This window comes from Gobius niger (assembly GCF_951799975.1).
Source record: "Gobius niger genome assembly, chromosome: 15".
In the NCBI taxonomy this organism is placed as follows: Eukaryota; Metazoa; Chordata; class Actinopteri; order Gobiiformes; family Gobiidae; genus Gobius; species Gobius niger.
In genome coordinates this window covers 19,681,597-19,694,377 of record NC_136866.1, presented here as the reverse complement: position 1 = coordinate 19,694,377, position 12,781 = coordinate 19,681,597, and the positions used below count along the sequence as shown (strand labels likewise).

General features: G+C 42.8%; 1 protein-coding gene across 1 annotated transcript; it reads right to left on the bottom strand.

Moving 5' to 3' along the window:
* Positions 1-211: 211 nt before the first annotated feature.
* Positions 212-12,511, bottom strand: prep (prolyl endopeptidase). Its single transcript, XM_079572052.1, has 14 exons — positions 12,291-12,511; positions 10,678-10,752; positions 10,428-10,561; positions 8,043-8,173; positions 7,269-7,478; positions 7,049-7,170; positions 6,270-6,375; positions 5,116-5,307; positions 4,714-4,911; positions 4,295-4,398; positions 3,360-3,591; positions 2,302-2,433; positions 814-970; positions 212-602 (listed from the first exon to the last, which is right to left on the bottom strand). Exons 1-14 carry the CDS (start codon positions 12,432-12,434, stop codon positions 311-313), a joined length of 2,229 nt encoding a protein of 742 aa, XP_079428178.1. The 5' UTR covers positions 12,435-12,511; the 3' UTR covers positions 212-310.
* Positions 12,512-12,781: the final 270 nt, after the last annotated feature.

Genomic DNA, 12,781 nt, shown 5'->3' with positions numbered 1-12,781 from the left:
TGCTTGAAAATGGCTCGACTTCATCACATTTCAATTTGATTTTTGCTTATTTTACTTTTAATTTACATTAAAAAAAAAAACATGGACAGGAAACAGTCATGACCCCAGAGGAAATTAGCTGCAAACTTTCCATGTGCATAATATATCCTCCTCGTTTCTGCCGCTCGTTTTCAACTGCAGTAGCTTTGTCTCCTTGGCCTAATTGCTTCGAGCTGCTACTGTGCAATCAGCAGACGACCTAATCACGTGCAGAACCGCAGTACCTAACAATATCCTGCTGTGTGTACACCGAAAAACCAGAGTGTTGGGGTTATTTGACCCAGTGGAGTTTGAGGCAGCGGGCGATGAAGGCGTACGTGTCGGCCACCTCCTGGATGACCTTGCTGGTGGGCTTGCCCGCTCCGTGGCCTGACTTGGTGTCCACCAGGATGAAGAGGGGGTTGGTCTGTCGGGAGCAGCGGCCGACTGCGTGTTGGAGGGTGGCGATGTACTTGAGGGAGTGGAGGGGCACCACACGGTCGTCGTGGTCCCCGGTGAGCAGCAGCACCGCCGGGTACTGCGCACTGCCCTCCGGGACACAGATGTTATGGAGGGGGGAGTATCTGCACAGGACAAGGAGGCAGACTTTAGGTAATGCTTCAACATAATCACAGCACTATTTAATTGTAGTCATTTTTGTTCTCTCTTTGGACCATCTGAGGAGCTGCTTCAGCGCTACAGGAGCTCCATCTGGTGGCCATTAGTTACACTGCATAATATAGGATAGGTTTATAGGATTGCTAACGATGCTAGTATATTGTGTATAGCACATACTTTATGAGCCACTGGAACTGCTCCTTGTCCTCAGAACAGCCGAAGTCTGTGGTCCAGGCGTGTCCGATGGTGAACTTATGGAACTTCAACATGTCCATGACCCCGACCTGAGCCACGGCACAGCCAAACAGGTCCGGACGCTGGTTCACACACGCCGCTGCATGCACAGAATCACTCATTATAGACCTGACCGTTAAAGGGCCTGAACTGAAAACACGCATACAAAGGGCCTATCTCAACGGCCCGGAGACTAGTTGAGACTAGAGTTGCCGCTGGTCACGGAGATGTCTCTGATACGTCCCCTGGCAACAAAGTGTGTCCCCAGGTAGTCTGAGTGAAAATGACCAGGTACGATTTCAGCATAGTTTCCGTATGGTCTACGACAGGGGTCACCAACGTGGTGCCCGCGGGCACCCAGGGGCCCTTTGGGGCATGTCCAGTAGCCCTGGGGACTTTTTCTAAAGTGTAAAACACTTCATTTTCTTGAATCTAATTCTTAAAATTACAGTTATTTCGGTTCTTGTGACTCAGTACGCTGTTTACTATTTTAATATAATATGGTGTCAATATCCTATAAGTGAACAGTGTACGTTTTCTTTAGGATTTGTTTTTAACTGGTAGCCCTCGAACAACTTAATGCTCTTAAAGTAGCCCTCAGCTGAAATAAGGTTGGTGATCACTGGTCTACGAGGTCTCAAACAGCTGTGGCAATGTTCGAGACCAAGGAGATCACAAAGAGGGTTTGGAGTCTCTTTGACACCTCCTTGGTCTCGGAGACATTGCAGGGACATCACAGAAAGGTCTCAGGTTGAGGACAACAATTTGTGACAGCTTGAGACCACGTAGACCTCTCAGAGACCATATGCTAACCATGCAGAGACCATGCTGAAATTGAACCTGTTTGTTTTCACCGAGTCTACCGTGACACTCGCCTTATCTCCAGACGTCTCGAAGACATCTCTGTGACCAGCAAGTCTCGAGACTCCAACTAGTCTCCAGGCCGATGAGATAGGCCCTTAAGGCCCTTTTATTCTGTAAAGCACTTTGTGTTACAACCTTGTATGAAAAGCGCTTTATAAATAAAGCGTTGATTGATTGATTGATTGATTAAGAAGCTCCATGAAGACTCTGAAGATCATAATTTCCTAATGATGAATTGCACAGGCCTCCATTTGAGTTTTGTTCTACTCTCTAAACACTGCTGCATATTTACATATCACAAGTGTTGTGTTCAACCAATCAGAAGCCTTTTTACAACCAAATAAAGACCTTTTTGGCCTACGACCACCACCATTCACGCTCTCGAAACCCTAACTCACAAATTCTGTCTGTGGGTCAAGTGTTTTTTCCAAGAACAGAGTACAGCAGATAAAAGACACAGATAGATGTCAACAACAACTAACCTATACTACAGCTGCTGCAGTAAAAAGTGCATGGATACAGCTAGTTCCCACAGATTGGACTCCCATTATAGAGCTGGGCACTTACCGACCAGAAGACCCCCGTTGGAACCTCCGTTGATGGTGAGTTTGGATGAAGAGGTGTACCCCTCTTTGATCAGGTACTCTGCCGCACACTGGAAGTCTGAGAAGCAGTTCTGTTTGTGCGCCAACATGCCCGCTGGAAACAATATACAAACACGAGTCAGTGTTTCCTACAGGTGAGGAGGCAATGTGGAGGCACAACAAATTCATAGTTTTGGAAGAGTCTTCTTTAATCGATTTTATTCTTTTAAAATTGATTCCGTTTTAAATATACATGTTGCATGAAAAACTACAATTATTGTGACCGTGAACTCAAATACTTTCATGCCCATTGCAACATCCCTCTGTCCATGGGTTCTTATACAGTACAGGCCAAAGGTTTGGACACACTTTTTTAAATGTTTTTTTCCTTTCATTTCAAAAGTGTTTCGATGGTAGATTCTCACTGAAGTCATTCATTTATGAGTTAACACACACGGAATTGTGTTTTAAACAAAAAAACAACAACACGTTGACATAAATTCTTCCACATAGCCGCCTCTTGCTTTGATTACTGCTTTATTACACTTTTAACATTTGCTCAGTGAGCTTCACGATGTCGTCCCAGAAATGGTTTTGACTTCTCAAACATGTTGAAAACTTATTTCAAAAGATGACCATATGAACCTCATAATCCCATGTGTTCATTCATAGTTTAACGCCTTAAATGAGAATTGTAGTGTGTTAACAATGTTGAAAGTAAAGAAAAGACATAAAAAGTGTGTCCAAACATTTGGCCTGTACTGTAGATACAGCTCATGTTGGCATCATGGTTAGCATTATCCGTTATTTATGTATTTATTGGCTGTTAAGCCAAGCGTTTGTTAAAGAAGTTGAGTCTAGTAACTTCGAACATGATCAGTTGTGGGCTCCTCAAAAACGTTCTAATTGCTTTAGCAGTTCATTTGTCAGTCTTGTCTACTCCTGGATCATTGAAAATGTGCAAAATTTTTGTTAATGTACCCCAAACATAGAAACAGCAACTAGACTTTACTTTCCAGTGGGGCCAGCCCCGGCTCTCACCTTTGTGCCAGGTCTCCCCGTACTCCCCTCCTCCTCGGATGTTGGCCACAGCCAGCACACCTCCCAAGTGTCTCACGAAGATGAGCCTGGACACGCTGTAGCTGGGGGTGATGGAGATGTTAAAGCCCCCGTACCCGTACAGGAAGCCCGGGTGAGAGCCGTCCAGAGCTATGCCCTTCTTGTGAACGATGAACATGGGGATCTGCGTGCCGTCTTTGGAGGGGTAGAAGACCTGGAAGAGATGAAGGCAGAAATACAGTAATTGAACTGATTTATTTTGTTGCTTGAATCCAAAGGTCAATGTTGCCAGAGTCATTGCGTCAGAGCGGGTCTTGGCCCGAATCCAAACAGAATTTTATTTTATCCCATTTCCAAAGCCCAGTAATTTCAGTGACAACATGACACAATTAGAAAGAAACTGGGTAAAAAAAAAAAATGTACAAGGCAAAGCGGTTGCAACCGGCTTTCAACGTGTGGAGCAGATTAAGGTAAGACAGTACATTTTGTTGTTGGGAAAGGTCCTACGTCCCAGAAGGACGAGCCGACACTAGCAACGCTCTCAGATGTGGAGTTATTGAGGAAGCAACAAACATGCAGCACGACCACCCAACCGTGGGCGAAAAGGCTTTTAACAGATCTAAGCCACGTAGCAGGCTCATCATCTGCGGCTGCGCCAAGTGACCACAAAATCATGCATGATACACGTCACATTAATGCGCCCATTTTTCTCTAGCTCTGTGACGTCAACTGTAAAGTTGTCAAATGAACCCCAATCACAATATGTTTCTAAATTAAAAAAAAAACCATGCCATTTGAACTTGTATGGACTTTAAAAACACTGAAGTTCCAGAGAAGCACCTGACAACAGCAGGTGTAGACTGATTTGAACCATTGAGGAGGAGGAGGAAGATGGATCACTTTAGCAGAATCTTTACCTGTGTGGTCTGGTAGTCCGCCGGGTTGAAGCCCTTCACTGTGACTTCTCTAAAAATATGGGGCTGCAGAGGCTCCTGGGTCAGGTCGCAGTGGTAGATAATGGCTGGAAAACACAAAGAAACCCTTTATAATACTGCAAGGAATGAGAATCCTGCAACTGTACTTCTTAAACCTAGTGGTACTCAAACACTTCAAATCGAATACACCCTCCTAAAATCTAAAATGACCTATTATTTCATGTTCGTTACATTGAATAGCCACCATTCTCAAATATGAGCACCTCTCCAAAAACGTTACAATCACAGTGAATCATTTTATCATTTAAACCACTTGAAAATAAAACATACACCTGCACTAAATGCACTTTTATGCAAAAACTGAGAACAAAGCCAGGTTTTGGTGAAGAACCGCAGTTTACCCGGGGAGAGGAAGGAGGTGAAGTAGTAGAAGATCTCGTGGTCCCTCTTGCGGCCGGTGAAGCCCACGACGGAGCCCACGTCCAGGGGGAAGGTCCTGAGCTCCTCCCCTGAGCTCAGCCGGTACATCTTCAGCACGTTCTTCACGTCGTGGAGGAAACACACAAACAGGAAGCTGGAGAAAGTGCACGTTGCGAACACTGCAAAGTGACAAAGGACAAAAGGTTGGATTTGGTTTAAATTTATTCTAAAAACGGACTTTCCGACATTCCGATACATAACATTCCGAGCTATACTGTATGTTTCTTTGTCACAAGGGCAACTCAACTGTGAAAGCCTTCAAAACATAAACATAGCAGTGATCAAGTCCTCCCAATGATCAGCTAGACACCAACAACACGCACCTATGACGTCCTTGTCGTGCTGAGGGATGAGCTCCTTCCAGCTGCTCGTGTCCGGAGAGGAGAAGTCGATGTTGATGAGGCGATAGCGAGGGGCGTCCAGGTTGGTCTTGAACGTAAACACCGTCTCCTCGTTGGTCACGTATTCGTACTCCGCATCAAAGTTGTCGATCAGCTTCACCCACGGCAACAAGCCTGGAGGGAACAGAGACACGCGGCCGTTATAAGGTTAGCAATGACAAGATTACCGTTGGTAGGTACTTGGAGATGCTACATTAAGCAAAGGTCCTCCCAATGCCAAATTTCAATGCCTGGTACATCCAGAGACGGGGCCATTAAACCTCAGCACAAATACATGATAAAAAACACTGGATTTACTTATGTTGGATTGTTTGTAGTGTAATTAGTGCCCACAATTTGTAAAATGGATCAAATTATTTAAGATCCCTCTTCCGTACGACTGACCACCATGTTGTAACAATTAATACAGCTTGGAAACCAGAAACAGTGTTGTTCAGTCGAAAACAGAAAACTGGTGTCAGGCTGTAGACATTTTCCAATCCAGCTTTTTTGTTTCCGATACTGATCCAGCATCAGTATCGGTTAAGTATCTGCTAATAACCGATATTAACTGATACCAAGAGACGTTCTTAAAGGTGGCTGCTGTTCTTGCAAAGGAGATGTTACTTATCAGGCTATCTATTCATAAACTCTAATGGAAAAACATTAAACAAGGATCAATGGACTTTGCTACATTAAATATCCTTGGGGATATGACAGGCTAATAGGTTGCATTAATATTAACAACTCACATAAAGTGATCTGATCATTACAGCTTGTGCATTACAAATATGTTAGATCAGTTATTCTTTAACAGCATTTCTTAATCTAAAATACAAACACTTGGCCACTCCAGCAGTGGCTTTTTTATTAGGCTACTTTAGGTGATCCAATCATAGTTTCTGTCCCAGCGGCATTTTGAATTCTCCAGGTTTTGATTTTCGGAGTTACAGCATGCACCGATATCCGATATCGGCCAGTATCGAATCAGGGCAGACCTATTCATGACAGAGCATTTCCTCTGGCATCTTGTTCAAAATAAAAAAATAAAAAAAATAAAAAGATATTTAACGAGCGTTAAACTGCTCAGGCCTGACCTGTGATTCCCTGAGGAGTAGTTTGTAGATCGCAGTACCACAGCCTGTTGACAGGATCACAGCCCTCCCTGATGGACAGCAGCACGTAGCGCCCGTCGTCCGACACCTGACGGCAGAGGGGAGGAGACTTAACAGACCAAAAAAAACACAAAGTACTGATTGAGCGATTAACAAATTCCTCAATACCAAATTAATACTAAAAGTAGTATTGAGGCTAAATAATATTATATTAAATATTATAGGTTTCCTTTCTGGCATTTCCTCCATTTCCTCTGTTTACATGTATCATTTATTGGATATTAACACGTGTTTCTCATAATATGAAATATCAATGCCAACTGTACACTTACATGTTTACTATTTGTACTGGACTCCTGAATATATTTGGAGGCATTTTAAAGACTCATTTCAAACAGGTGCTTTAAAGGAATTCACCTAAATGTAGCAGTCAAACAAACATTTTATTCAATGACTGCTAATGCTTTTTAATGCCCAGCGGAAACCCTGAGTATCCATAATACCAGATATATTCTGAATTTCATATTAGGTGTACAAAATGGGGGTATTCTTTACGCTGAATAAGCTCAGTGTGCATTTGTAGCCTTTTATTGCAGTAATTAAGAGTGTATGTTGTGATACCCATCTGCATTGTTTGCAAAGTTAATAGACAAACTTAGTGTAACATAACATGCTGAATGAAACCCGCTTTAGTCTGAAAATTTTTTAAATTACAAATATCGTGACAACTCTAAAACAAAGGCTTTTCACCAGGTGCGTACCTCAGCCCCGCTCATCCACTTGGGGTGCTCTGGGAACTCGGCACACAGCACGTCCTCAGACTGCGGCGTCCCCAGCACGTGGTAATACAGCTTCTGGAACAGGTTTGTGGACGTCTCAGTGCCTGCAGACACACGGTTTGACTTTTAATAAGGCACATACACTGGACCTGTGTTCCCACGATCCATCACTGTCATACATATGAGCATTATATATTAATACCATCGCTCTTGCCCTCCTGGTCGGGGTAGGAGTTGTAGAAGAGGCCCTTCCCGTCGTGAGTCCAGGACATGCAGCTGAACTTGACCCTCTCCAGACGGTCGTCCAGAGGCGCAGCTCCTTCAACTCTCAGGAACCTGATCTCCACCCAGTCGGAGCCACTGGCACTGGTGCCATAGGCCAGGTACTCCCCGTCCTCAGAGAACGCATAGCCTGGAACAGCAGGACTACGCCTTTAAAAACTGCCAGCAGACTCAATCTGTCCTTTTAAAAAGGACTACAGCTAAACTGATCCATTTTCATCATGTTTAACCCGGTTTTCATGTTTTTCATTCAAGCATGTTTGAGTAATCCTGTATTCAGTCGGTCTCTCTTTTCAGTGCTCAAATGGCTCCATAGCATTGTGGTAATAGCTCACAGCCACTAAAGGCTCATTTATGCTTCCATTTCATTCGTAAATAGGTCGGTGCGTTCCAAGCGCATGTACTGTCACTGCATTTATGCTTCCACACTGCATTTATGCTTTCACACGTGCCAAAGTGTGGCAACTGAATATTTACATTAATTAACCCTATTTTTGTATTTTCAATAAAGATCTGTTCAATATACTCGTGCAATGTAATCATTTTTCATTAAATCTAAATCAAATATAAATGTCAGTAGGTGACGCATCTTGCTCAGAGTCAGAACAGAAGTCTCCAATCCAAGCAGCAAAGAAAAAACAGTCAAACTCTGGCCATGCATCTGTCCTGACTGTCTGCATTAACAGTTGCATACCTCGTAGCGCTACCGTGCCGTCCTCAGAGAAGGTGTTGGGGTCGAGGAACACCGTGGGCTCAGCGTCGAGGCTCTCCTGGACATGCATCACACTCTGGTTCTGCAGCCCAGTGTTGTAGAAGTGAAAGTACCTGCAGTACCGCAACAAAAGGCCACGGCTTTATCGTCAGCGAATTAAACCTTCCTGTCTACGTGAACCTTTAGTCAGACAAAACACTTAGAACATGACAGGGTAGGGTTTTATTTTATAGATCGCAACTGTAATGTAGATATATTCACCATTAAATTAATAAATATACATTTCTAAACCAACAGGGGTAAGCGTTTTGGGTCACCAGATCTACACGTAACACCCAGTAGACAACATTTACTTATTAACCCGGTTTTTATTCATGAAGGGTCAAAAACATTTTAATATGGTTCTCAAGGGCATGATGCATCAGTGACCTGTGCTTTTAGAGCTACGTGTAACTCTTTTGCCATGCTCTTTTTACCAGAGGCGGCTGGTGGTCTTTCAAAACAGGAGAAGCTCAAGATATGTTCTATTCTTTATCATCAGGGACCTCCTGCTTAAACCTGCTCCAACTTTGTACCCAACACAGCCTTTTGTGTGCATGCAACATTTATTTAGATCTTTGACTCATAGCTAAAATCAATATGTTAAAATGTAATAAATTGAATTATGCCTAATCTTTGTAGATGTAGCAGGCTATCCCTACATAAGCGACTAAATCAAGCCCAAATGCTGATAGGGTTTAAATTGGAATCTCCACAGACATCTTCTTATCTCAACATAGTGCATTATTTTGAAAGCTTCCATAAAACATGCCATCCATGACTGAAATAAAGTCCATTTCTGTCATGTTGGACTCAACAGCTTCAGTTTCCTCTTGGAGCTTCACAGTGACAAGAGCTAATGCTAATGTGGTACAGGGAAGACCACACTGAAACACCCACTGCTTTTACTGTTTGCCATGTCCTGGCCTAACATCTTCGTTTGGACATCCATCGGTCTTAGTTTAGATCGGGGCTGGGCACCGTTACATTTTTTCAATACCGGTACTTTAAGAACACTTGGTTTATGATATCGATACCTGAATGATCAGCGCACTGGAAATACTGGACTTTTCTCTTTGTACGCCGTCAAATATTTCAAGAGAACAATGGCCTACGGGTACATTTACTTTTATAAAAGTATGTTAAGAACTTAAAAGTTTATAAATTTGATTATATTATTCTTTAAATCTGCGTGTTCAGTCAAACCAAAGCACAGCCCTCAGCACACACGGTCCCTGGGGTTTCCCGGTGTTCGAAGCTGCTCTGAGCTGGGTTCGTGGTCAATTGCTTGAGGCCTTTGATTCATTTAACCCGCCAATCACTTAATATTTCAGCTGTGAGAGTCTGAGAGAATTAATCGCATGTCACATGTTTCAACAATGTCCAAATGTGTAGAATGAGCCCAGACATATTCACCACAAATGCCTCTAAAATCCTGCACTGTCACTCAAAAAGGTGTTAATTCGGGTCGTAGTGCCAAGCTGACAAGCTTAATATAGAAGGTGCAGTTACACGTATGACCTGAGGTGGCAGTATTGAGTATAAAAGGCAAACCTGCATCTAGCCCCTTTAAGGGAAAAACTATTGAAAAAGGACGTCTACATTATTAAGCAGACCATCATTTTCAAGCAATATGGGAAAGAAAACGGATCTCTCTGCTTGAAATTGTTGAATGCCTTGTCCTAGGTTTGAAAACCTTCGATATTTCATGAAAGATGTAGCGTAATCATCGCACTGTTAAGAGATTTGAGGATGATTCAGAGCACACACGGGTTTGTGCAGATAAAGGCACAATGAGGACAGTTTCTGCCAAATACATCAGATGAATAGAAAAGCTGCTACAAAGCAGCAGACAGGTATTTGAAGCTGCTGGTGCCTCTGGAGTCTCATGTTTTGGCCTGGAATCATGGGGAGAGGGGAGAGGAAATGATCTCTGAAAAACATGTGGAGTATCTGACAGACCACTTTCTTCCATGGTACAAAAAGGAGATCCTTGGCTTTCCCGAACAAAATCATCTTCATGCATGACCTCTGCATCATTGGCTGCTATGGGCATAAAAAGAGAGCCTCAAGCAAAACATGTATGAGGGTGGGAGGCAGTTTCCATAAAAACTTGTTTACTTATATTTTTCCGGATACAAGTAGTACCTCAACTTTTTTTTATGTCATACTGGTATCATTTAATAGTACCCAGCCCTAATTTAGACTTCATTTAATCTGTGTTTACTAGAAGAATTGGCTCTAAAAAGTAGAGATCCAAATGGCGCTTCTTCGCCTCTACTGGACACTGTAGAAGCCCAATACAGAAATGTAATGCCAGCCTCTCACCTGCTGCCTCTCTTGAAGGGGCAGCTGTACTTGGGGTAGTCGTACAGCTCCGTCATTCGCTCTTTGAACAGTTCCCGGACTTCACACTGCTCCAGGAAGGGCACCGTCAGCTGGTTCTGTGCTGTGACAAACGCCTGGCACACACAGACAGACGGGATTTAGATAATGGGGAGGGTATCTAGGCAACCGAACACGAGAAACTGAACACAGCATTTTCCTTGCACATTTTAGTCATGGATAAAAGACTTGCCTGCGTCTTCTCACTGTCTGGGTCTTCCAACCAGCTGTATGGATCTGGTACTTTTTGTCCATGATAGTCGTCAACCTAAGACACAGAACATTTGCATTATGAATATGACATGAGATTACTTATGGAAAACAACATGCATAGTTAATGATAAACACCGCATTCTCTTTGTCGTCAAACATATACAAAACATCTGACTATTTTGCCGATTGAGCAGGTATGAGGAGATTTCTAAAAAAAAAATTGTCCCCGGTATATGTGACCTCACACCTGCATGCGCAGCCCTCACACCTGCGCAAGTAAACTGAGCAGCGCGGCCTGATGACATCATCACAGCGCTGTTTGTTTTAATGTCAGGCAAAAGCATGAGCCATGGCACGTGAAATGCGAAGGGAAAATAATCCCAGCGCCATGAAATAATGCAAGTCTGCTTTGCAAAAAAAAGAAAAAAATCCTTAAATTGAAAAAAAAAAAGTTGAAAAAAAAAAAAAAGTTGTAATAGTTTAGTGTAATAATCAAAATTGTAATTGAATTTCGATTAATTGCACAGCCCTACTAGAAACCGCTGTAACTTTCTTCATACTGAACATATCCACATACGTTTGTTGTATTTTAAACTTTTGCTATCCATTTACCTTTTTATTGAGCTTGAAAATTGTGTCCTACATTAAATAAAATGAATTGATCTTGTTTTAATAAATGAGAGGCTTAAGCAAATGAGGAGAAACACGAGATTCTTTTCGATGGTGTGAATTCACAGAGACGCATACATCCCAATGTCTTTCCATCTTTTTCCGGTTGCAGCACGCTTTTGTTGATACAGCAGCACATCATGTACTAAAAATATTACTAAATGAAAATAACAATAATTACTAGTGGTGGTTAATTATGACCTCTGTAATGAATTACTCGCATTTAAGCATTATTTATTTAGGGGTTGACTATGTTTTATAGGGGTATATTTCACATTTGTCTTTGTAATTTCCTACAACTTTGAATGTAACTAATTCAATGCTCTCCAATGACTTTGAAGGCCTTAATTTTGGCATAATTCATTTAATGATTTAATGCTGCGCCGAAACCATGAGATGTCCTCAGGGCGCAATGAAATACCTGGGGGTAAAATCTCGATATCCATATATTAGCTTCAAAATAATATACAAAAAGCTAAATAAAAACTTGCTTGGGTGTAACTTGCGTTAACATCCTCATTTATACACATTTAATCATATTTCTGCCAAACATCTCCATCCCCCTGTGAGATTGTTTGGGGGGGGGGAAGTAAAAGAAAAAAAAAATCAAATTCAAAAGCTGTGGTCTCTTTGTTGCTACCTGCTTCTTTGCCTTGATAAAATATACAACTAGCACGAAGAATAAAAAAAGATTAGGTTTAGTCTCAGTATTGCCCCAGTGATGAAATACGACCAGCCTATCTTTGACTGCAGCTTCCAAATCTAAAGCGTGCCAAATGTCAACAAACCATCAGCCACTGACAGGGCGAAGCTAACTAGCATGCTAACAAAGCGAGCCGTCCCAATGAATGAGAAGCCGTAGGAAAGCGTGATGAAGCAGCAGCCGGTGTGTTAGCATGCTAGGCTAACCCGCTTTAGACTCACCACAGCCTCGTCGCGAAAAACCTGCGGGTACTGGAAGGACATTTTGGATGAGAGCTTTCTTTTGGGGCGCAGGGCCGAGTGTGGGCGCAGGCAGTGGGAGAGGAGCGGCTTGGCGATGAGGAGCTTGTGGAGTCTGTGGAACATGAAATCCAAGGCGCTGCGGGGTTTGGTTTGAGAGGTTCTGCGTGAGGAGACAACAGGCACTTTGAAGAGGCGACTGCAGCTGCTGTGTGAGGACGGGCAAACCTATACCGCCATCTAGAGGCTAGGATCGAAATGCAGGCTGCTACCGCTGTGGGACAGTAGGGGGCAGTAAACGACAGACAAACACAGTGGGCTGTGTATTACGTCAAATGTTTTTTATCAATGAGTTTGTTTACATGCACTCTAGTATCCAGGTTATTATTGGGGATTTTAAGTTTCCTGGTTTTGTTTGGCTCATGTAGGAGCCTAAACACAGAATGGTTTCAGTTTTTTGGGAAAGCCAATAT

Coding starts and splice junctions, on each gene's coding strand:
- prep (XM_079572052.1), bottom strand. CDS start 12,434: ATGTTCCACAGACTCCACAAGCTCCTCATCGCCAAGCCGCTCCTCTCC. Junction 7,171..7,268: donor CCAGGAGGGCAAGAGCGATG/GTATTAATATAT, acceptor GTGTGTCTGCAG/GCACTGAGACGTCCACAAAC. Junction 5,308..6,269: donor TACTCCTCAGGGAATCACAG/GTCAGGCCTGAG, acceptor TGTTCCCTCCAG/GCTTGTTGCCGTGGGTGAAG.